The 26,916-nt window shown below is 38.5% G+C and overlaps 1 protein-coding gene across 1 annotated transcript in view; it reads right to left on the bottom strand.

The window, feature by feature from the left end:
- DMRT1 (doublesex and mab-3 related transcription factor 1) overlaps nucleotides 1–26,080 on the bottom strand; it is a 65,841-nt gene extending 39,761 nt beyond the window's left edge. Inside the window, exons 1-2 of the mRNA XM_007423763.2 lie at nucleotides 25,760–26,080; nucleotides 19,523–19,709 (exon numbers count right to left, since the gene is read on the bottom strand). Of these exons, the coding sequence (XP_007423825.2) occupies nucleotides 19,523–19,709; nucleotides 25,760–26,080 (508 nt within the window). The remainder of the gene's footprint in view (nucleotides 1–19,522; nucleotides 19,710–25,759) is intronic.
- Between the last annotated feature and the right edge of the window lie 836 nt (nucleotides 26,081–26,916).

Genomic DNA, 26,916 nt, shown 5'->3' with positions numbered 1-26,916 from the left:
CCAGCAAAGTTTTCTGCAACAATCTCTGGAACATTTAAGAACTGGGGGTCACAAGATAATCCAAGCCAGACTTCCTGAATTTAGCACCCTCCATGTCTGCTGTATCACAACTGCCAGAATTTCCTATCAGCACCTCCACATCTGGAGGGCACCAGGAAGGGAATACAGCAAAAGTGTCTCTGAACACATACAGTGTCTTTTCTTTTCCATACAGCAAATGGGAGTCAGTCTCTCCCACACAATTAAGAGCTAATACTACACATTGCATTGTTTCCCTGCAAGAATTATTTCCTCACAGGTCTTCTTGAAAATTAAAATACCGGCTCTCCTTCCCCATCACAAGGCACCCAGCACCCTTTTTCTCCAAAAAAATCCAAGTTAAAACAAATTCCCCCCCCAAACTAATTTATTCCAGGGGTTGTTGTTTCGTTTGTTTTTTTGCTTTAGCAGCAACTCCTGTACACCCACCAGTATTTTGCTTTTTCACTTAGTCTATAGCCTTCTCTCAGTTTGGAGTCTTTCAAATGTTTCAGACCATAGCTCCAGACCCCCCCAAGTGAGCATGATGATGTAGACTGGGGAAGTTGTACTGCAATACAACTGGAATGCACCAAGCTGAGAACATCTAGCCATAGAGTTTGTGGGAGAAGTCATTCGCCATGAGGGCTGGGGAATGGAATAAGGCAGTTGAGCTAGTGATTCAGAAGTAAGAAGTCAGACAAGGACTAAAAGAGAAGTCTGGAACATTTCACAACTTTTCCCAATAAATCAAGCTACAAAGCAACCCTTCTTTTTTCTTCCTTTTTAAAATGCGGCACCTTAAACTGCAGTGGTAGTAGTGGAGTGGTGGGGAGAGCTGTGTTGATCTGGGTGGGGCACCAAAATGCTGTCAGTTGGCCCTGTGGGGACTTTTTTCCCGAGAGTTGGAACACATATATGTTTACAGTGAGAATTAGTGTCTGGCTGAAATATTTTTTTGGCAGGCATGGCCACTGCTGAAGAAGAGGACAGAAGGAAGCAAAACAGACTTCACATGGAGAGAAAGCTTTTTCCAAATGGATGAATCTTAGCACTGTCCACTTACTATTTTTCTGTTGTTAGCTACAAACGGAATTGGAATTGGCTTTCCAACTAGTAGCTAGTATTTTTATCTGTACGCACGTATACCTATGCAAAGCACAAAACCTATTTTCATCACAACAACCCTGTGAGATAGGTGAAAGAGAATGACTGGCTCAATCACCCAATGTCCTTCAATGGTTCAAGACAGATTTGAATCTGGGTCTCCCATTTCTGGTTCAACCCCGTGACTGCTACACTATACTTACTCTCAGTACTGAGGTAACTAAGTAGCAGGACTCTGCAATGTTTCAGTTTCAATTCTAAAGCACAGCACCTGTCTGCAACTCTTAAATGCCCCTGCAAATTCCTCACTACAGCTCAGTGGCAGCCCAGAAAAAGATACTGGGAAAATTTCAGCTGCTTTAAAGAATTACAGAAAGGTGCTATGTTTTCACCATGGTGTGCTACAGGCCACCATTCTGGAACTGAATCTGAAGTACTACACAGTTCTAATGAGTAGTATATCCCATTACATTCTGTCCATACTAGGGTGTGATGTAGCTGTCATAGGTAACTATTTGAAGGATGGCACCCGTTCACTGTAATAACATTTGCAGAGTTTTTATTTTTTTTAATACAAGCAAAGAATGTCACTATAACATCATAAGGCTAAAATATTAACTTTCATTTTATGATATTTACATTATTTTGTTAGGCCACATTACAACAATAAGATTATAGCCAGAATTTTAACAATGATTAAAAGTGATCACAAACACAAGAAGACCATGAACTATTGTAAAGTTTATACTTGAATACAGGTATCTTAATAGGTTCATTTTTCTGACATATGACTGCCTGTACCAGAACCCCATCCATTAAGAGAAAAAAAGGGGGAAAAAAGACATCAATGCAGCACTATCTAAAAGCATATTTTTCCTGTGGAAACTAAACTCCTCTTCAGTATTAGAACTTTCTGCAGTCTGAGAAATGATAGACGAATCACATAGGAAATACAGAATTACAGCAATGGCAGGATATGGATGATATATATGATCTTCTCCCACAGAAAAGTAGCAGGTCCACAATATTTTTTTCTACTCTAAACCCCTCATGGCAAGGGGAAGCATCCAGGCAGAAATTAAAACAAAATACATAGATGCAACCAACTAGCAAACCCACCAACTTTATTCATCCAATGACTGGGTGAACTCATATTCCTAAAGTCATGCCTATGCTTGAAAAGTTGATTCCAAAAAAATCTATGCAGGATTTTTCCAGCAGCTTAATTTGCCTGATGGAATTCCAATATCTTTTCATGTGACAAAATATTTTCTCATTCCTGATCTATGGGAGAGTCAGCAAATCTCCTTTTGGGGGAGGATTTACTCTCTGGAAGTACACTGCAATTGAGCAGAACCACCTTCACTAGTTTATTTAGGAAGTCCCAATTATTTTTTTAATGCCACAGAAGAGACTTGAGGTGGTGATCTTGACATTATGTACTCTTGGATTGTTTTATTACTTATCAGTGGCCAACTGTAGTTCCTTTACACTGACCAACTACTGAGTGCTGGTCTACTGTTTGAGCTAATATGAGGACTGGTACCTCTTCAGATTCAGGGATGCCATCTGTACTGAAACAATCCAGTTGATTCCCCCTATGCTTTCCACCTGGAAGTGTCCTTAACCACAGCATTTAAAGCCATTAGCAACTGGAGTAACTCAAGTGAGCTAGCAGTATGATCATAATCTTCAAATTGTGTATTTTAACAAGCTGCACTTGAACAGGTTGCTCACCTACAACCATGGTTCTTCAGATGATAAACAGGACATTCTGGTGCTTATGCAGCTGTTTTTTAATGTCCTATGGCTGAATTTTGGTGGGCCTAGATGACCTCTCCTTCCAATGCACATGCTCTGAAGTATTTTCTTTTTTCAACCTCAGTTCCTTGAGACTGATGCAGGACAACTACAGACTACAACTACTGGCTACACAGGGATGGAGAGTGAGTTGCATGAATACACTGATGACCATTCAAAGATAATGTAAGCAATGTGTTCTTCATCAATGTGGTCCATTAAGATGTCTAGCAAGCTAATATCTCCAGGTGATGGGAAAAAAGCCGTTGGCTAACAACAAAGACAGCATTGTCTACTCAAGTGCAATATCTGATCAAGTCCTTGTGTCCAATTAGTAATGCTTTACAAAGGCACATGGTTCAGCTCAAGTGGCAGCTTTACAAATGGCAGATAATGGAATATGCTGAAGAGCTGCAGTGGATGTAGAGTGAGCCCACAACAGCACTGGCAGAGGAAAGGCTTGATACAATAAAAATATTGCCTCAGTTATCCAGTGTTTTATGTGCTGCAAGAAGACTGGTAAGCCTTTCTTAGGTCATAGCAGACAAAAAGATGTAGGCATTTACAGTAGATAAACAGAAGAGAAAACTTACGTCCCTGGTTCTCCCAAGCATCACAAACTAAAATGTAAAATGTTTATGGATCACACAGGAAATGACAAAATTGGAAGTATAGTTCAGCTTCTGGCTGAATAAACAAAGTCAACTACTGAGTCAAATGCTATTTTTTCATCATTATCATCAAATTCAATTTTGGCGCCGCCCAACTCTGGGCAACACCAAAATTGAATAAATAAAATAAGCTTGAGGTGTATGTTGCTCAATACAGAAAACAGAGTTAGAACATACCAAACAGATGATTCATGCGGAGTCTCTACTTGAAGACCTCCAGCAAAGATCACATCCTCTCTCTAGGTTATAACACTCAAACTTCTGCCAAAACCTACCATCCAGTAACTTAAAGCCACTAGATTTAATCTTGCCTTCTGGGGCAATAAAGAATAAGTGTTTCTCCCTTTTATATGAACCGTGTCTATTGGGTCAAACATGCTTAGTTTCTTCAAGCCTCTCAAGGAAAGAACCTGCTGCACTAGAGAGCCCCTGGTACCTCTACTGCGAGATTTCTGTCTTAAGTGTATTGATTACATTCCCAGATATACTTAAATCTGGGAATGTAATCAATACACTTAAGACAGAAATCTCGCAGTTGAGATCCCCAGGTCCAAGTTATTAGGCATCCAATGTGCTAAAAAGTGCCAGAGAAGTGTTCTCCATTTACTGCATGTTGAGGTTTATGGATAACCTTTTTACAGTCTGCCTACACATTCTTAAGAGCTCAATAAAAGCTACTTTTCAGGCAGACACTGGCCATCTTTGAATTTTCTTTAAATGTTGCAATATCTCTTAACTGGAAGTAATTATTCACACATCCAAAACTTCTTTTCTGATCACAAAAGAAGTTTAGATTCCGACTCAGCAATTTCCAGCCCACCCCTCCCCTTGGCTGAACGCATCCTCCCTTCCTCATTAACAGACCTGGCTTTAAGGCTGCGTTTGAGGTCGAACAAGAGCCTTGAATGAGACTGGTGTGAAATCACTCCCTAAAGCCATAATCAGAAACCAGTGGAACAATGTGTTTCTCCCACCAGACCTATCATGACAGAACAATTTTCGCTGTCCAGAACCTCGCTGCTGGCCAGCTTTTCTGAGCCATCAAGGTTGTTTTCTGAATAGAGTGGGAAAGAGCACAACAGAAGCCTGAAGTTTTACCTGTTTTTTCCAAATCAGATCATGGCTTAAAAATTTTTTTCCTTGCAACTTACAATGTTTCAGGGCTGAACTTGTAGCTTGCCATAAAGTTAATGTGCAACGCAATATTCATTTCAGATAAGGCCACCCCCAAAAAGAGCCATTATCTGTAATTACCCATCACCAAGTATAATTATTTCTCCTAGGCTGCTTTACAGCCCCCAGGATTTGATGCAGTTACAGCTCACTGCATTATGTTATCAAGGAGGGTTTCCTGACCTTTAGAGCACTACCCTCCACATACAGAGCTGGGCAGTGGTTGGGGGTCCCCTCAGAGAAATCAGAAACGTTACTTGTACCCACTGTCAAACATTAGCGATGGCACAGCAATTGCCAGATCAAAAGATGTTCAGTGTTTCCAGTCCTGCTGTGCCCATGGGATCCTTAGGAGTATTTCTGTTACAGAGACAGAGCATAGGGGAAGGTTGAAATGAGATAGTCAGCATTGATAGAATATGGAAATATGTATTGCTGCACAGGATTCTGCCCAATTATGGATATAAATGTCTTTCCCCACCCAACAAAATCAACTACATTAAATACAGAAGAACAGAATGTAAGGAAATCATATTCTCCCAGTGCTACTGTTGGAAAATTGTTGTCCTCAGCCTTGGTATAAGTATTAAGGATGAAAAAAAGCTCATCATTTTTAAAATGATAAAATGTCATGAACAGCCTGAGTAGACTACCCTGTAGCAAGGAAGGTAGCACTGAATGAATCTACAACAATGAAAATATTGTTCTTGGCTGGAAAAGTTTAGAAAAATTACCTAAAATATCAGTGTATACAGAATGGAAGGGCAAAAAGTAAAACAAGTGTCAAACTTCCACATTCCATGCGTACAGCATTTTGAATAAATGTTAAAAGGGTTTCTTTGGAGAAAGAAGGCCTGAATATATCAGTGGAAAAAAAGTTACTCCTTCCTCCTTCCCTGTTTCTTTAGATACACATTGTCTGTGCTAGTTGGGAATTATAAGCATTGTAATCCCCCTCATTTAGAGGATGTCAGCTTGCTAAAACTGTACTGAAGTTGCTTCACGTCTGGAAATAATAAACTGGACAAGGATTATTTGTGATTGTTACTCAGGAAGCATTGGTCCTTTATCTTTGGAAATCCCATGACTGTGCCTCAGAATTTACAAAGTCTGAGGTACCACAGAGACATTTGTCTGTAAGAGATAATGGGATTCTAAGCTTTTTCCATACTACAAACTTTGAGGGACAGACTTAACGTTATGAATGACCTTGGAAAAGCCATTCCAGAAGCATTAAGACAGTAACAGGTGCAGAAGCAAGCATTTAAGCCTAGGAGGCAGGAAAGAGTAATTTTTTTTATTGTTATTTACCAAATTTATATAGCACCCAACTCACACACAGTGACTGGGCAACTTACAGGGTAAAATCCCCAATACAAAAACCCATCAACTCCCACCCCCTGCAGTGGCCAAAAACACAAATATTTTTATTTAACAAATTTATATGGCCGCCCAACTCACACAGTGTTAGAAAAAGATTCAGATTGGCTCCCTCTTGACTTCCTGGGATATAAGAGAGAGGGAAAGGAAACACACAGGCAGACTTGCAAGATTCTGTTACTATAACCTATCTCAATAAAGTAATTCTAGTCCTTCTGTGGAGTCAGTTTCCAGATATGGTCTACCCTGTAGGGCTGACAAGTTATGGCCAATCAACATCCATGTCCTAGTTGTTGGTTTTTTTGTTTTTTTGGTAACTCAGCCTTATGGTAGGCAGATATGACAGGAATCACTTGAAAGACATATGTTCTGGTCATCCAAGGCACTGATTAGTTAATTTAACTTTCTTCCTGGGAAGCTACTTCCTTCCCTCCCCCTAAAATCCTGTTGAATGAATCTGCCTTGTCTTCTAGAAGCTGATGGAGAATAAACGGCAGGTGCTATTGTGGAGTCCCAGGCACTCCCCCCTGTAACCGTAATGAAATATTAAATTTCCTGTTAAGTTTAGGTAGATAAACTTAATTAAGTTTTTAGTCAGTAAAGTCTTTGTTTTATTTTATACAGCAACTGACCATTACAGTCTTTCTCTGCTGAATTATTTAATAAATATATTCTCAGACACTGGAGTCTTCTAGTCTAGCCTGGGAAGTCTCACCCATGCATCAGATGGCTGGGTGTACCTGTTTACCTGGTTGTTAAGGAGAGGACAGGAAAGCTATCAAACAGGCTCTGTTTCTCTAAAAGCATATATCACTATATAATGCTTTAGATCCAATGAAAGTCTGTGTGTTGTCTGGTATCTAGATGTGTTTGTATGTGTGAACATTCTTCCAGGGTCTAATCAGGATGTGTGCATACATGATGCCTGTATGTCAGTGGCATCCACACGTGTAAAAGAACATAGAGATGGCCTTGGAGAAGGCATGCAGACACCTTTAGCAAAAGTCTTGGAAAACAAGAAAGTGTGAGAAAGAAACTTCAACTGCCCCACTTTGACTTTCTTTGGTATAATTGGAAGGGAAAGGAAAATGCTCTCAGGCTTGCTATTATAGCCTATATTAATAAATAGAGTTCTAATCTGGCCTATTTCAAAGACCTGTCAATGGGAGGCCAAGGGAGTGAGAGAGAAGCAAGCAGCACACAGTATCACTACAGAAGCCTGCCCAGTTTCCGTAGTGGTACTCAGCTCATCCCCCCCATATCTTTCCAATTGCCCTCAAGAAGGAAAAGACTCTGTTTTAAAATAAGTCACTGTATTTTTAATGAGAATCACATTGCGGTAAGATGGTTTTGGAACACTGTTATCTTAAAAAGCAGGAAATCAATCAATCAATCAATCTACAATTAAAGAAATGGAAAGATATGGGAAGCAGGAATAGCAGAGTTTGAAAAGTAAAAACTAAAAATCCTGAATGCAACATCAGAATGAAAAGTATGGGGAAAAAAACTCTTTTGCAAGTAGAGAGAGCTAAGTTATTTCAAGGAAAAGAAGAATAGGGGTAACTCCGAGAAGATCCAGGAGAAAAACGGCTTCTTTCCTGATTCTCTGACATACGTTTTGCATTAAAATGCTTTCTGTCTGCTTTTGCTTTAATTGTTTAGGAACAATGAAAGGTATTTATAAAAACAGTAAAAAAGGACTCAAGGGAAGTTGAACCTTCTCATGTGACAATAACTCTTCAAAACAGCCAGTAATCTCTCATTCTTATGCCCTCTTATTTAACAAGAAATGTACTGGTAGCATTTTGCACAGCTGCTTAGCAAGTCAACTTTCTCATACCTTTTACTAATTTAACTAATATTTTTGAGGAGCTCAAACTCTTGGCACTTTTTGAGACATATTAATTTAAATAATTTATAGTATCTTCCTGAATACATTTACTCATAAAAAAGGTACGCAGAGCTTAAATATTTAAATGTGTAATTTAATTTAAATTTAAATGTGTTCTAATTGTGTTCAGGAGGGTACTGATGCAATATAACCCATTATAGGTTACTCATAAGTCATCTCCACTGTGCTCAACGAGCTTACTCTCTAGTAGCTTTAAGAAATTAAATTCAAAGGTAATTATGCTTCTAACAATTGCATTGTTTAACTTACAATAAATGAAATGGATGAGGGATAATCCCCTTCCATGCAGATTTACCTTTCTGTCTGTCAGTGTTGTGTTTATGTAAATATAATGAGAATTTAATACACTGTACCTGTCAAATAATCTCAAAGAAATTAAAATATTAATTATTAATATGTAAATAATTATTAGATTTTTTTTCAAATTTGCTTGATCCTTGCCAGAATGCATATAATTGGGTATCACAGCATTGTATTATGGCAAGCATAATTTGGCTATTTTGTGAAATAATTACAGTAGTTACATTCTAGCTATGAAATTGAAACTGCCTTTAATAGTAAAAATAAATTACAAAAAATAAAAGTACACAGAAGGAAAATTTTGTTAGCAGTCATAGATGCTAAACAGAAAGTAATCCACTGGATCCACAAACAAGCCAGCTTCCATAAGCGTTTCCTTTTTGTGAACCATTTCCATCTGAGCTGATTATTTTTTGGAACTAATGTTAGGTGCTTACATTTTCTTGTTCTCTTCTCCCCTGCCTATTCTTATAGACAACAAGTCTGATGGCCAAAAATGCAGAAATATATTTATTTTTAATTGAGCTCTAAATTTCTAGCATGGGAAAAAGTTAAGGACTAGCACAACTCAGGCTGGTCTAGACTTATATACTCTATTACTCTATAGGAGGACCATGAAGTACCTATAATTCTGCAGTTTAAACATTTTCTTAGTGGAGAATTAAATAAAGCTGTTCAGTATTCCAAAGAGCAAATAAAACTTTATTAGCTGTATATAGCTATTGCTTACTGTAGCTATACACAGTGCATGAACCTCATCCTACTGATGTCTATATTTAGCTACATGCTCCTCACTTGCCAATTCTAACTCTAACACTTTTGATCCCTCAAACAAAATGGTTATTGAGTTGTTCTCTGATACTGCTAAAGACTATCCAATGAACTCTACGACATGTACAACTGGCTTCAAACTGGAACAGTACAATTACTGTAAATATTATCAAGCATTCTTATAAGGCCTATCTGCAGCAGAGAAGACAGCTCTGTAGGCAGGCACAGGCTTTATCTAGAAAGACGTCAATGCCTAAGGTCATGTGATTCTCAAGGATGATTTTTTTTTTGGCCAGAAAGAGCACTTGGCTCTCTTTTAAATATAGTGAAAGAACTGTAGTATTTTCCATACCATTGATAAGTTGGCACAGTTGCCAACTGTGGACATTAGCATTAGAAATTGATTCACACTACTATAAACAGTATTGTATTGTACTGATCAAATATATTGATTATATTTTTGTGGAGAAGTTCTTCCATTTGTTATACAACCAGGCATTGTTGGTTGTACAATTAGGCAATTGTTGAAAGCCATTTAAAATTATCACTTAAAAAACACCTCGTACACAGTGGCTCACAGTCTGATACACATCTTCAAGACACCAACATTTTATGTTTTTAAAAATGTAATGAAGATTACAACTAACTGGCATTTCATAGGCACATTTCACTTAGTATTAAATGATACTAAGTAAGATGATCTAACCCATTCCTAAATTACTGCTATGTGCAGATTTGTCCTAAGAAACAAGGCAGGGGCCACAGTCCAATGGCCATGCATCCTCCAGAGACAGGTGGGCCCCTATTCCAAACATTTCACTAATCTTAGCTTCACTGGAGAAATGGGTTCTAAAAGCACCCAGAGGAACCCTCAAGAGCTAAGTTAAGAACACATTAATGGTTTTAAACCCTTAAATTAGGGTTGGACAATCATAATCCTGTATGGCCCCCAGCACCAATGCCCAGCTTTCACAGAATGTGTGACACTGACATTTCTTTAACTTTTTAGGTGGGGTGGAAGCTAAGGGCCATGGTGAGTTTTCATTCTTAGATTTCCAAATTGGGGTAATTTTTCCTTTTTTATGAGAAGCAGAAGTTAGGACAAAAATGAATTATTGAGGTTAAAGCTTCCATTTCAACACTTAAAATCCTGCAAAATGCAAAGAGAAGTGAGCCAAACATTATGGACCCACAGTCTAATGACTCTACAACAACATCAGCTATACCCCTTTCAGCCCCCAGCACAGCATAAATACGAAGCATGGCTCTCCATACTAAAAAATGTTACACTTCTCTGCATTAAAAATTACAGAGGATTAGGGAATTATATCTCTGCATTAGAGTATCACAGAGCTCACCTAGATTCTTCTTCCTACAATTCAAGCCATAGTTATGAACATAGCTCAGGCAACTATTTTCTAATTAACAGTGTCTACTGTTGGATGTTTGGAGTACTTGGAATAATTGGACTTGGAATAACTTACATCCAAGTCATAAGACACTTATGAATTGAGAAGGAGGAGTTGTTCTCTGAGATTATGCTGGTACTGCTCTCACTTTATCTTGGGGACAAGTCAAGGGCAGCTTTTCATAGGAGATCAACATTTATAATCTGCCTGAAAAACATGGTTCTATTTAAGACAATAAATTTGACACAACGTGCAGAGCACATTCTGATCTGAACTTCTACATTAATTTGGAAACAGACGCTACAATTTCTTGCAAGTGATGGACAATTGGATTACCACCTTCAGAAGGAAGTAATTCCCATCCCATGGGCTGTGTTCCAGTGCACAGAGTAAGAAACAATTCCAAGCACATGCAGCTAGAAAGTTTTCCCCAGTCTAGTGTCTTGCAGATGTCAGTAATTAGAAATTCAGACAGCTGAAGTCCAATGCATGTGCACGAACCAGATTGGGGAAGGCTATTCTACAGGCCTCCTTTTACTGTGGGAAGCCCTTGCAGTAAGTCAGATTTTGATGAGGATGAAGAAGATACTGTTTTCCTCCTTAGACATCTGTCTGCTTAAAATTACAATCTGAGCCATCTGCATTTTGCCACAGAAGGAAAATGAATTTTCTATTTAGCCCTCACATAATTTTACCAATTTTTACATATTAAAAGAAAATGTTGCACATTGAAGAATTACATATAGTTCGCTCAATACTGAAACACATAATCATGATTTGCTGAATTAGAGTAATCTGGTTCACACATAATGCTGAGCAATAAACCACACTTCACAAACGACAATAGCCAACTTGAAAGATCATGATAAACTCAAATTAAGCCAGCAACTTTATGGTTCAGTGTGATGCCCACACTAGTTGGATCTAGGGGATGGAGCTCACTGGAATACAAGCAAATGATAGAAGGGAACGCATGATCATTGAAAAATTTTGTATTGGAATAGGTGATTTTGAGGGGAAAAAGCTGAAAATCCAAGCAAAAATAACACCACCTACAATTCCATAAACAGTAAAGTCTAATATTAGTATGGTTGCCATCAGAGTGTAATCTATTCAATAAGAGGATATCAAAGACTAGGTTAAGTGGTGAGTAAGAGCTATATGAATATCTAAAAGGGGAGACCTTGGAAAAATGAGACTGAGATAAAATCATTATAAGCTCACTCTAAAAATAAAATTAGGGAGGTATTTGCTGATAGAAATTCACCACATGCTACTTCAATAGAATCCACAAAACGATAAACACAGGGAGGATTCTGGCAAAGAGAAGCAGTCACTGAACTGTGTGGCTCAGAAGGGCTGCAAATAAAACAAAGCAGCTAGATTGCACCCCTGTTCATGATTACCTGGGAGTAAATCCCACTGAATTCAATGGGAATGCCATTCCAAAACAGACTAACAAGGGTTGAGCTATAGTTACCTAACTGTATCTTTGAAAAAGCAGACACACAAAGTCACAAATGAAATGTTAAAATGTGTATTTAGAAATTACAATAAAAACACAATATGCAGTTTAAAACAAAATCAGCAATCAAGTCTGCTATCTTGCAACTGCATTTATTATGTTGCTGTTTCTTTATACAAGTTATTTGATACAGATCATAGTAAATTAGCTTTCCTGCTTATTGGATGGATTATCTGGATTTGGTTTAATGTGTTGTGTAAATCCAGTCAAAGCTGCTTATCAACTATGTAAAATTAGTTTAATATGTGGATTTCTTGGTGCTCTGTGAGCTGGGTTGCTTGCTTGCAAATGTTTCATTACCCCAACTAGCAAATAAGCAAACAGCCCAGCTCAGAGAGCACCAAGAACTCCACAGTTCAACCCTGAGCTGCAGATATTCTCTTCTATTAGTTTAATATACTATTAATAATAATATAACAAAGCACATAGTATAACAAATGAAGCAAATCGGATTAAACTCAGTATGTTGTCTGAACCAAATTACTGACTCCTACGTGTTAGATTTAAGAAACACTAATGGACAGGGAAGGAACAAGTTCAACGTTGAATACAATGAAAGCAACCAAGTTTCCAAGCTGGGTTGCTATGAAAAAAAAAGAGACATGGTTATTGCCCAGAAGCCCAAGGAGCAAACTAGACTGGACAGCAAGTCCAGCTAAACAGAGTCCTGGAATTCTTCACAGTTTACCAGCAGTGACCACATATCTATGTGTATAGTGCACTGGGAAGCATGGGGTATGCTCTATATGTCCTGCTTTGGGTTACATGATTGGAGAGAAGAGACTTAAAACAAAACAGTCACCAATATTTTTGGTGGAATTTTTTCCTTCAGCCTGATCTGGCCCATTTCTGAACTCAATATTTCTTTTGCTCACACCAGATCTGCTCTGGTTCTGTTCATTTTTGGGTTGATAGACAAATGGACGGAGTCCAACTCTTTTACATAATTTTCCAACATTCCACTGAATTAGAAAAATAAAAAAGAAGAGATTCACCCAGAGACGCCTTGTGTGAGATGGGCGGCTATATAAATATGATAAATAAATAAAATAAATAAAATAATTTGGACCTCTGCAGAACTCACTGGACAGCCATATTTGGCAGTGAAAAGATATGGAAAACTGTAACTTCTGCTGCCATCTGTAGCTGTTCAATTTTTGCAGCCAAAATATGTTAGCTCTGCCTCACTGCATTATTAATTCATCTAGTTTTCCTTCCTTCCAATCATTGTTGGCTGCAAGGAGTCCTTTGTAGCTTTTTTTACATTCTGAGCCCATCTTGCCTTCAGAGAAGGCTTCCTGTTGCAACTCAGATTGCATCCCTGTTCTGTGATCGACTGCTTGCAAGTCGTGAGCCTGGCTGGAATAGCTACTGAAGCACAAATATTTACCTCCCTGGAAAATATGCCACTTTTTAAAAGAAATGTCATTATAAGTCTCTAATTATCATTTTATTTAAACTGATTAGTAATTGACTAAAATAAGCTGGGAATTCTAGGAATTGTTGCTCCCCCAACATATCTGAAGGGCATCCAAATTGGGGAAGACTGCTTTGGTTTTTTTTTAAAGTGTATACTTTAAAAGAAGTCATATTTGCAAATACAATCATTTTGACAGGACCACTGCTTTTGCTGTTATTTAATGTGCAACCTGAGCCATACAGCATACCTTACGCTAATCAAATGATTAGCAATAAGCTTCTAGGCTTTAAAAAATTAAATAATAGATGCCAATGAGTGTCTGTATGTATGAGGCACTGTCCTTGGGAATGTGCTATCGATAAATCCTTCCCCTCTCATGGGAATAAATACTAAGAGAAAACTACATCATTTACAGCTTAGTGACAACTTTTCTCCCTAATGTTAATGGCTGCATGCAGGCAGGGAAGGGGGGAGGAGGGAGAGGAAATTTCAATAGTATTGTGATTAGGGAGGGAAATTTAAATCCAATTTCCGCTCCATACTGGTGTTTTGAAAATAATTCCACTGTATACTAAATATTTAATATTTTTTAAAATGCATGCACAATATTATTGCTAGCCATATCACAAATGCAACATGTTGCTAGGCTCTTAGCTACCTAATATAAATAATCTACCTCTGTAGAGGTTAAGAATTGTCTCGAGAATAGTTCCAAGCAATTCTCTTAAATCCCTCTGCCAATGATGCTTGAAGCATTGCCTTGTATTCCAACAGCCTAACTGAACTTCTAGTTAAGAAAGGAAGTGTCTCCTAATTTAATTATTTCCCTTGTATTTTTTAGTTTCAAGCCATCACTCTTTGTTATGCTGCTGCAAGCACTGTAAATAATACCTCCCCCTCCTTCATATTATTACCTCTCAAATATTTATAGACTGTTATATTCACCCTTAGTCTCTCTTTCTACAAGCTATACATCATTTTTGTCATCCAAGTCTTGATCTATTCAGATTTATCCTTGCCCCCATTCATAATGAGATGCCACAATCTAAAACAGGGTTCCAACAAAGGAGGAAAGAGGCTAAGTAAGGCTTGCTTCCTGATTTCAGCACCTCCACATCATCACCATTTTCACCCCTCTCAATCTCACAAGAGTAATTCAAAGCTCACTACATTCAGCTTCACTGCCACCTACCTGAAAGCAACCAGTTGCCCTCAGATGACAAGCAGAATGCAAAGAATGTTATTCCATCAAAGCTTCACCCACTCCATATTTTTAGTTCAAGCTATATACCTTTGTACCATGACTTGTAAAACCAACTTCTGCTATGAGGGCAGCTGCCAAAGCACAGTCCTTCTCTTGCATTTAAAGTCCCCAAGATAGATGGTAGTGTTCTGGTATCATTATGTCAGCAATTGAACCTCCACAGGAAAACAGAAGAGGCTGAAGAGTGCCCAGGAGCTGGGAGGCTAGATAAAGCAACAGTTATTGCCAAATGGAAGGCTCACCCCTTCTCCAAAACTTCAACAAAGCAACTGCCATCACTATAACCCCAGATGCTGTGCAGCAGTGCTGGAAAAAAACAGGTTCAACTGCTGAACAGAGATGACAGCATGAGATCACACAGTCCTAGATCTATCCTGGAGAAGAGCAAAGACCCCATGTGGTACTGGCATTCATAGCTCATTTTCTTATTACAAATTGTACCCTGGGGAAACTTCCCAACAGCTTTAAAATTTAGGCCAGCTCTCTTCATCCCCACCAGATGTGTTGTTGACTACATTTCTTAGAGCTCCAGTTGCCAACCTATAGGGAGAGTGTTAGGGTTAGAGAAGGCTGATAGATGCCTAGCATTCACTTTGGTCATCACTTCTAAGGACATGAGAATGAGTGTTCCAGTGCACTGACTCTTAAGTAAGAATGGAATGGCATGGCTAAATTCAGCACACATGCTGCATTTCTAGCAACAAATATGGCCAACAGAAATAGACAAATAAATATGCTAGATTTTTATTTGTCAGAGAAATGTCAATGTAAGAAATAATTAAGTTATTAACCTTTGTCTCTCTCAAGCTATTTAAAGCTTTAACAGAATTGAAATCATCTACTTGTAACTGAATTCAGATATCTATCAGTAATCAACTAGCAATCATGAAATACCTCAATACTTTACCATCCCTGCAAAACTGGGTAGCTGCACAGCATACCAACTGAACGTTCCAAATCATGCAGCCCCCACATTCAATGGATTACAAATCATTAATTTGAATATTTAAGTAGGGTATTTATAAATTCAGCACAGGTCTGCTTACTCTCCTCTCTATTCCAATCAGCCCTTCCCTGGGTACCTATCTGAAGAAGCACCATGAAGATTACAATATGTCCTTTTAACACCCAATCCTGTTAGTATGAAGATCTAGGAAGCTCTTCATGGATATAGAAGAATATATGGATTAATTAGGGATTAAAACAATTCCAGCAATCCCTAAGTTTGTATCAGTGAGGCAAGACAACACAGAAAATGTTCCAGTCCTAATTTTTTCCCTGTTAACTTTTCCATTTGTGGAACTGTATGGTTTCAAATAATCCTTGTAATTTACTTAACCATAAACTATAGATTTCCATCAATTAAATAAATGATCACTGATGATATTTCCAGTATCATTGATTTTGGAATTAAATATCAATCCTCGTCTTTTACACACAAGTTCTACACATATATGCTAATTTCCATCACCTACTTACCTACTGACCATTTTCACTCCAACAGTTTTTATCTCATATTACTCTGTATGACTGAAACCATAAGCTGTAGATAGCAAATGAGCAAGGAAGAAATGTGGCATTTTGTGTCTTAACATCAATACTTTTCAGATACATTAAAATAAAACTCTCAGAATTCTTACTCAAACCATCCAAACACTTGGAAGGTGCCAAGTCTAAAAAGCTGACTTTCCATGTAAATGCTTCACATTTCAGACCATATCTATAATACTGCTCATGTAGAACTGTATACAGCATATAATAGCAGACTGTTCCCATCAAATGTGATTAATGTATCCAAGAGAAAAACTAGCAATTAATATAACTGCTTTTTTCTCCTCAAGCTAATAAAAGTTAAGTATCAACTTTTGGTCTCACTTGATAGTTCAACCTCTTAAAAAGGGATTATGGAAGCACAGCTTTAAATCCTATGCTCATCTTGGGCTAGAATTCTACAAACATCTTAAAAATTATATTCTGTGATCACCCACTAATAGTCTAATAATTAAAGTAGTCATACCTGTATGCCGCTGCCTTCCTAAAGGACTATGCAGGCATTTTCTTTTACCTAATTCATCTTTGAAAGAACCTTATGTGAAATGTTATTCTTTTCTTTTTTAAAAAAAACTTGCCTTGGTTTGGGGCATGGCTAAGGGTTAATCAGGTGTGACTGAAAACAGGTATTAAACACAGCTATGTTCCAATTTTCTAGAACAGAACAAAGGAGCAGACAACCTTTTGCTGGCCAGATTCCACCAATATATGGCCCTCTCTGGCATTTGCCTATGGAGGGCCATACACCACACATATGAAGAAGGCCTGGATTTTCTTATTTACACCATGGAATTTTGGAGATTTTTTAAAAAACCTATCTTAAGCCTTTTTTAAGGAAGGCTCTTTGATCCTAGCTAAAACAGTACACCAATTTTTAACAATGATGGTGGAGGAGTTCCAAAGTAAGTGGACTGGGTAGCACAGATGGTCCATTTTTTTGAGCTAAAACCAAGAATAAGTGCCACTATATCTAAGAGCAAAACAATCATATAACGCCCCCCCTTCACCTACAGATGCCTCAGCAAATTCTGATGCCATAATCTGCTCACTCGAGGTACAAGTGCTAGAAGAGAAGACAGCAAGGGGAAGGATAGTTCAACAGTCCTCACTCATGTTCTTCTTGCTCTTAAGAAGCCAGAGAATATAATCCTTCCCATTCCCACTTTTAAATTAGGGGTGGGAATTTGTTTTATTTTCCCTCAACAGTAGTTTGCTGTATTCTTCTATCAAACCATCTTTTTCTTTCTTTTTGGCAGCCAGGAGACAAACTGAGTTCCTCAAGAGGTAAGAACTGATCTCTTGCAGAGGGATCATAGTGTATGTGCTTTAAGACTCCCTACGCCACATGACTGAGTCATATTACACACACATACACAAACAAACACAGCAGCCACTGTCACACTTAAATTAACTTTAAGATATGATTCTGAATAGCCTAAGCCCAGGAGAATGAGAAGGATTATTTTCTCTGTTTCTTAATGAGAAAGATCATTAAGAAACACAGGCACAATGAAAATACGAATCCCCCTTTCCCTGTCCCCACACAAACACCTTGTTTCTAAATGTTTAGCTATCAAAACACCTTCATTATTTGGTTTTCTCATGTAACTCATCCAGTTTCCCCTACTTTATCATGACTGATGGCGATGTATTTAGGCTGCAATCTTAAGACTACATTCTTTTCAGCAAGAAGTGCGGAATTTCCAGGCCCAAAACTTCCATTTTCATGCTTCTTTTCCATTCCTGTGTCTTCATTTGTATAACCAGCTTTAAAAATAAACACACTGAATCACAATGACAAGACTGAGGAATGAAAATAATGGTAAGCCCCCCCCTTTTTTCCTCCTCTTCTTCCTTCCCTGATTTTTCCCCTCTGGAAGCATGGCATGTCACCAGAGGCTTGAAAAATTGACTCTGGCCTCTCAATGTGCCATAATATTTCTGACCTGCCAATAAAATGGATAGAGGAAAAAAAAAACCTTTTCTGGTACCTTGTATGATTTGTGTGGCTCCTTCACACCCTATTCCTCTCTTGGTAAACCATGTACAGTGTGATGAAGTTTGAAAGAAAAACTGCTATACCTCTAAAGGGTGGGGGGGAGAGAAAACCTACACAAGAAAGAAATGAACCCACTGCTTTCTGGAGTTGTCAAATGAAAAATCTGGTGTCATGGACCTGTGTACAATAATGGTGGCTGTTCAAACTGTCTCAAGTAAGGAAAAGAGTAAAACACAAATTATGAAACCGCCTTCAACTTCTGTGACATATCAGAGCCATTCCTGAACATTTTTTGCGGATATCCAATTCTGCTCAAACTCAGAGGAACTTATCACTAAGAAATCATATACAGCACTCTGTTGTTAACAGGCCCTTAACTGGCAATATAAGTTAGAAAGCAGGAATTGAAGTTCTGCATAATCCATAGACTGACAGGGAGTGCAATCTTTCAAAGTAACTAAACAAACACTACAATTAAAATTGCCTGACGTTTTATTCTAAAGCCAGTTGAGATCTGAGACTTGCCCGCGATCGCTATACTACAATTTGCAGCATCCCTCTCCATGGCTCACATTGGTTTAGGCTCTGGGTTTCAACAAAAACAGGAGGCTTAAGGAGTCAACTCATTAAAGTGACTCTTAATGCAGCCACAACTTTCTTCAGGCTCATGCAGAAACCAGAAGACAGTTGCTGTAATGAATACCAGAGATGTGCTACACTTGCATAAAGTCTAAAACAGGGTTTTTCAAACAGTAAGAACTTGATGGGGTTCTGTGAGAGACTAAGGGTAAACAAAACAAAACAAAACAAAACAAAATCATGCAAATGCAGCCAGTTTTTATCACTAGTGCTTTGCCTCTTGATCAGGAGTCCTGGGATTTTTTTTTTTTAAACTAACAGGTTTTCTGGCTGAAAAGTTTGAAACCCCTAGTCTAAAGCACCCTTCTGAATCATAGTCAAAGTGAGCAGAGCCTGAAGAAATAATACTGAGCTACATGGACAAATAATCCAAGCTGATTAAGGAAGGCTCTTCAACCTTAACTAAAATTGTGTCTTAAAAAGAATGCACATTGTAAAGATGTAAATAAAGCAAGATTATTGTACACACTTTTATACACATTGCCCATGTTTACTGAAATCAAATTAGATCTGCTAGAGTCCAAGAAACCCATGACAATCCAATTCTTTCCAGATGCAAAGACTGCGAAGGCAGGTCCATTACCTGTGGATGAGGTAGACACTACAGTTGCTGTGGTTGTGGACTGTGGTGGGCTAGTGCTTTCCAACAACAGGCAGGAACTGTTGGCATTGTTCTCTTTCTTAACGTACATTTCTGTGGCACTAGGCAAAGGGATAGGGTGGCTGATCCCCAGCTCTTCCTCTTGGGCTTGTTGCCTTCTCAACGCAACCTGGAAGAGAGAAAGTTGCACAGTTATCTGAGAAACAACAGCACTAAAATTGGGTGGAAAACTTCAGTTTTCTTTATCTTAACACACATGAAGATTCACGAACACAGAATTAAGATGTAATTTTAAAGCTATGTGATAAAGAAGACTAAAAGGTCCTGCCAACAAGCCTTCTAATTTGGCAACTATCTAAACTTAGTTAAGTCTTGGACACTGTTTTTTTTTTTTTTTAACTCTCTGCTTTAGCGAATTTGAAAACACTCTGAAATATAGACAAATTGAGATCCTTGGAATTTCAAGGATCAGTTTCAACGGTACTTAAATAAACAGTTACTACTGCCATGGGGATTCTTTGAAGATTCTTTTTGCTCATTTTTTTTAAAACAAAGGATTTAGTCTAGTGGAGTGAATAGGATTAACAGCATCTATCCGTCATAAACAACATCATTTTTCACCTTTGTCTCATATTCATGCCATATGAGTCCTCTGGCATCCCAGGATGTGAGCCAAAAGAACACATGGTACTTGATACAGTATTTCTGCAATAAATGTGAGGTTTTCAAAGCTCTATTCTGCTATGGAAGAGAATTAAAATTGCATTTCAAGTTCAGAGCACTCATTTTACAGAAATCTTACTGAAGTTATTCCAGACAGATTTTTTCTGAACATTATTTTATAAATTATCTTATGCTGCTGCAATGTAAGCAAAGTGAAGCAAGGCTGGAGTAGAATATACATTCTGGGCCACTTAATTACACATATATAAAATATATACAGTATGTCTCTCATTTAGAGTTGCCATTAAAAGATGGCATTTTTTCCTAGCACAGATGCTTTAATAGTTACATAATATTGAGCAGGAATGTGAGAAATGTTTCAAATTTGAACTGTTTTGAACTCAAAAGATCCCTGTCTCAAATACAAAACAGACTATTTTAATTATTTTGAAAGCATTCTTAGTTGAAACAGAATTCTTTGAAGCACAAAACACTTTCAGAATGACTGGAATTGCCCATTTCACACTTGACATGTTTTAAACGCACCAAATTTTGAGAATTAATGAGAAGGAAAAACATGGCTGATTTTCAGATTGGTATGAAATGAGAAAGTAGGTTAACTGATAACAAAGAAGCAGAATGCAGAAACAGAGGATGATGTAACACCATGGCTAAAGGAAGCAAAGACAGACATACAAATATCATTAAACCAACACGCATTTTAGCATTTAATGCACAAGGAAGGAAAACATTAATAATAAAGCCAAATGATATGAATCCAATGGGAAGGTAGGACCTTTGCATCTCTGAAACAGATTAAGTTTGGATTGACTGTACAAACAAGTTTTTGATCTAAGAAAGCAATTTTCCCCAGCCAGACCCTCCAGATGTGATGCACTATAATTCCTAAAATCCCAACAGAGTGTTGTGATTTGGGATGATGGGTCCTGAAGTTCAAAGCCTTAGAGTCTGCAAGAAAGACTTGATCCTCACACTATCATACACCTAAGCAGTTGTAATTATGATGCAACCAACAAAATTATAGGTAATGGTACTGAAATTAAACAACTCTTCTGAAACAGAAATATTCCATGGCAACTAGGTCTACCAGTTCTGGGCTGCAAAAATATGTGCTTCTCTTTGATGTCATCTAGTTGTCATTCAGATTTTTGCAGCCCAGAACTGGTAGCCCTACTACAATTCCAGTTTTCACACCCAATGCTGCTGTTTGCATCATAGCTAAGATCGGGACAGTGGATACAAGCTGCTGGCTTCCACACTTTTATTGCACAATTCTCTTCAGTAATCCATGGAAACTCTTGTCCATCAAAAGTAGAATGCAAGTCCTCAGGGCTGATGCCGTAATTCTCCATTTCAGTCAAGAGGTATAAAATACATCTGTGTATGGTTCAAAAATGGTTTAAAAGTACTCCAGACCTCACACAAACACAAGCATAGCACCTCTCTGTTATTTATTAAAGCAGCCACACAGTTTCTCACCCTTCCATACAACTTGAAGAAAAAGTGCAGTTCCTTTAACACTTGCATTAACTTTAATGAATATATTCCTTAAAGCAGTTGCACCTTTTTCAGATCTACACAGAAGCCTGAAAAAGGCTGCTTTAATGAACAGCAGAGATGCTCTGCTTGCATGAAGTTCAAAGCACTTTTTCTGAATAATTTTCAAAACACAGATAACCCTAATATATAGCATATTCTCAGCAACAGGCAGAAGTAAATGAAGATAGCACACTGAGATTTTTCAGACAGACATGCGTAGTTGTACTCCAGACTGAAATCATATTTATGACTCAAGACTATAATCCTAACGATACTAACTAAAGAAGTCAGTAGGATTTGTAAATATGCCCAGGCTGAAACACAACCCTTTCTTCAAATGGTAAAGATTCCTTTGAGCCAAGCTTAACTCTGGTAACTGTTTGCCCATGCAGTTTTGTAGCAACATACAGAAGTGATCTGCTGCTGTCTTATTAGTTTTTTTTTTCATCTTCCACTTTTAGCCTATAGCCCTCCAATTTCTGCTGATCTCTCATCCAAGTACTAACCAGATCTGACTCTATTTAGCCTGGAAGCAAATTGCATGACTTACATGCAGGATCAGTTCATTTCATAGCTTCTCCCAATCTGTTACCTTCAAGCATGTAAGATTAAAATTCCCCAAAATGCCCATATTAGCAATGCCTGATGAAAGCTGTTGTCCAAAACATTTAGACAGCATCACTTTGGGAAGGCCACACTAGACACTAAGACTTTCTTTCTTACATTTCTTTACAGTCTAAAGTTTTCTGCAACTCTATAACATTTAAGCACAACTCTCGTACTTAAGTATGAGACTAAATCTGAACTGTAAATTGTCTGAATAACAAAAGCTTTGTTGCTTTACTTCTTACTATTTCTTGACTGTATTAGTACTTTAGTCCTGCTTTCCAAGGTGTGGATTTTAAATGGACAAATTCTGAAACCCAATCTAGGCTTATACTCATTCTTTTGCAAGAGATGACTAGGAACTTGGTAAGGTACTGATATTCTACCTCTCCTCTGGGCAGCTAGCATAAAAAAACAAGCCAACTTTCCTTGCATAAATTCAATGGGCTGCTAAAGAAGGACCAGGTCTTCCTGTCCTGTCCTCTGTAGGCAGATTGTAGTATCTGTCTGCATATTGAAATGAACATGCCACTCAAACAGCAAAAGCTAAAATAAGGGATTTTAATTCAGCCATACATTACAAACCCCTATTCACATTTTTTTTTTACAAATGATTGCTAATGGAAATAGAATATATTTAGCAATCACCACTTTCCTTACTGATGCAAACTGAACCTTCTAAGCCCGTGCCCCATTTGCAGTTTACAGCAGCATGTCTCTACGACCCAATTTTTCTCCCTGATCATATGGTGGCCTCAGTCCATGATTTAAACGGTTTAATGCCATCATTTCAATGTATCAGAATAAAATTAGTTTTACCCACTGTTCCATTGTAGTGTGAGGGCAAATTAAACCTGCAATTACTAGCACCCATTTTTCATGGTGCTGAGGTCGGATGCTCAGTTGCAGTGAGTTTGGGAGTTCAAGGTTTGTGTCCTGGCATACCTTCTCCTCTCCAGTCACCGGTCTGCCTCTGTGGGTGCCACTTCTTATCTGGCACTATCAAGCTGACAGTGACTCTCTTAAGGTATTGGAAACATAATGTAAAGACTACCAAACAAATCAAAACCAAAATTTTAAAATAATTCTTTGAAGAACTGGAAATTACCACTACTTAATGGTACTCAAGCACACAACTAAAATCATTCCCTAATGGTAATGCACATTTTATTTACTTATTTATGACTTGCAAATATCCTTAAGGAGATCCCATAGCTTTTTTCCCTATTATGTAGTCACAAGTGAACAAGACCTCCAAAGAAATCGAGAGTTTTTATTACATCTTTACCTTCACTCTATACTCCCTTTCTTTAGAAGCAATTCCTATTTAGAAGATCTTCTTCCCAATCTTGTTGGGGGTGAATCCTTGGACCTCTGGTTGCTTTTCTATTGTATTTGTAGAGAAAGTTGTAATTGCACAATTGTGTAATAGTATCAGGATATATGCACAGATAACTAAACTTTTTCCTAGCCTCATACTATTGTGACATGGAGGAGGGAAAAAATGTCCAGTGGGAACCAATCACTATGGCCAAAACAAGTGGTGCAACAGAAAATATGGACAGCATGATATAGTCACAACAGACATTATGGGACAAGCTAGGAGCTGGTGATGTAAACAGCCAGTATTACGATAGTATTATTTTCTGGTGACACAAGGAAGGGTGGATAGGTGCTGAACCATTGTTGGAACAAGCCTTTCCAACTATAGGAGTTTCCATTTGACCAGCAGTAGGTCAATGTTATATTAACAGTAGAAAATGCAGCTGTTTCCTTTGGGGTTTTTGAAAGAAACAGCCTAGGTATAAAGCAGATGAGAACTCTCTACAAAATAAAGTGTCTTTCTGAAAGACAAAGTTTGTTCATATTTGCTTAAAGCAATGAACTGTGGAGACAACTTTTTTTTTTAACTGATAAAGCAAAGCAACACAAACCAGCATAATAATTACTGAGACTGTAGTATAGGAACTTTTAACCTAGATAGCTGCAATCTTGTAAATCCCGTAGCATTCAACTGGACATAATCCTAGGTAAGTGCAAAACAAGTATTTAACAACTGCACTTGTGTAACAATCCATTGAAGGACAGATCTAAGCAAATTACCCTAAGCAAATGTAGTCTGGAAGGTGTAAATGCATGTGGTTTCTGTGCCCAAAATTTTAAAAAAATTAACACCTAGATAAACTAAAGAATTGGGCACTGATAATCAAGCAATAGAATGGCATCCTACTTCTGACTTGCCAAACTGGCACTCTTGAGATGTACTGGACTACAATTCCCAACACATCTGGAGACTGCTAAATAGAGGAAGGCTGAATTGATAAAATTGTAGAAAGACTGTGACAGCAGTCTTCCCAAGGTATTCAGAAATGGCATACACATATCCAAAGCAGTAAAGTTTTTTTTTTTTACAGTTTACAATTATTTGTAACCTTTAAAATGTTGATATTTGAAAACTTCAGTACCAATTTCCCATCAATTCAAGTTAAACATTCTGAATGAAAAAAAGAAATAAAAAATACATTAATTTACAGTTTTATAACAGAAAGAATTATTTTAATGCAATGATTTTGCAACTCAAAATCTGAACACATTATTTTGCAAAAATATTATTTTCACTCACTGAATTTTAAACATTGTAAATGAAAGACAAAGACAAACATGTTAATGCTGATGTGGCTACTAGAATTTCACATCATTAAGTTTTTATTGACAAAAACTGAACTAATGGTAGGAGTCTTTCATATATGTAGTTATGAATTCAAAGTTTTCATCTTGGAAAAAGCCATTCCCTACCCCACTAACTTATTAAGCATTATTCTCACTATAAAAATCAGTCTTACACTTCCAAATGCTTTTAAATGCAACTATGCAATTGCAGTAGCCATTTCAGGATTTCTTTCAATAGCAACTAATTCTTGTTTTTCCTTTTAGATACCAAACTCTACATAACAAGCATTATTGTTTCCAAATCACAGAAAATTAGGAAGCCCCATCAGGCTATCTGAAACTAATGCTCCATGTAAGAAAGGAAAAGTGTGATAACAAATTACAACGAAAAATTACATAGTGGATATTATTTTAACAATAAAAAGGTTATGCATATTTTGTTGAAAGCCAGAACAGTATCTTAGGCGGTGTGAGACATGCTTTTCCCCCCAATTTATACTCAACGCTGGCGACGAAGTGTTCTTGCAGAAAAAAGTATCGGAGAGTTTTACACAGAAGTTCAAACCTATCCATTTCTCTGGGATTCAATTTTAGGGAATGAGGCTTAGTATTACTTTCCAACCAACATCGTCGAGCGACAATAAGGCGGCCCTGTATTTTTTCTCCCCCAAGAGCAAGGCCCCCGCCATTTCTTTCTTGCATAACCTTCCCACTGCTCACCTGGGCGGCCATCACCCGTTGCCTCTCGGCGATCAAACTGCATTTTTTGCACTGGCAATCTCTCCACATGCAGAACCTCTTGTGCCCTTTCAGGGGCGAGGAGTAGCCGTGGTTCCTACAGCGCGCGCACTTAGGGAGACGCGGGGACTTTTTCCCTGCAGTGGTGGCGGCACCAACAGGGCCCTGGTTTAAGACCCCCGCGTTGCTGCCAGCACCGGTGGCTACTAGCCCGGCAGATTTCCCAAAAGTGCCCATTTTAGCTCCCTGGGCGTGATGCTCCGAAGAAGCCGAAGGCTTGCTGAAGGAAGACTCGTTGGGCATCGCGTCTTTTGGAGCTGTTAGTTTGAGAGAGAACTTGCTCGACTTTGCAAGGAAGGCTGTTTTAATGCTCAATTTTGAGTCTGAAAGGACGGGAGAGGACCCTGGAGGAGGCAGCTCTCCTTGGCCTGCAAGCGGTTGCTGCAGCCTCTGGAGCGAGCTTGCTGGCTGGCAGGTGGCAGCAAAGCCGTGCAAAGTAGCAGCCCACCTCGTCACTTTGCAAAGGCGCGGATGAAATGGGGAACGTGCTGAACTTTTTGCTATTTTTTTCAAGGTACATATTCCAGAGCACGGACCCGCTCCCGGGCGCTCTAGGCTCCACCCCCAAATCTCTCCAGGGGCCTTCTGCAGGCCTGACCCGCGGATAGGCCCAGCCTATGGGGTACTTGCAGAGAGGTGTCTGAGGCAGCAGCCCTGGGCAGAAAAGCCGGAGAAGAGCTCATGGCACCTTCAAGTTTTAACCCGTTTACAGTATTTGCAGTCTGCCGAAACTTTGTGGCACAAATCTTAAAATAAACAGGTTAGTCTTGAAGGCGCCACAGAACTCTTCGTTGGTTTTGCTGGTGGGCACGTTTCAATAGGAAGCGTTTCAAGCGTTTCAGCCTTGCCGAGTCTAATGCGGTTGACTGCAAAGGATGGATGCGAGCAATGCAGGTAGTCGGAGGGTGCAAATCTGAGCTGCGCTCGCGCAAGGGCAAGCCCGCTCCACCGCAGGGTGTGTTCCTGCAACAGAAACCTCTCACAGCAAGAAGGGAGCCACAAGTTGTTCTGTGGAATGGAAGGCAAATTGAATGGATGGCATTGTTATTTTTAATTGGGTGGGAGCGGAGACGTAAACA

Source organism: Python bivittatus, unplaced genomic scaffold, assembly GCF_059951505.1.
Source record: "Python bivittatus isolate LINGU-HERP-01145 unplaced genomic scaffold, Pbiv_v1 ctg000850_np1212, whole genome shotgun sequence".
Classification (NCBI taxonomy): domain Eukaryota; kingdom Metazoa; phylum Chordata; class Lepidosauria; order Squamata; family Pythonidae; genus Python; species Python bivittatus.
Note: the sequence above shows the minus strand (reverse complement) of the source record. Positions and strands in the feature narration are given on the sequence as shown.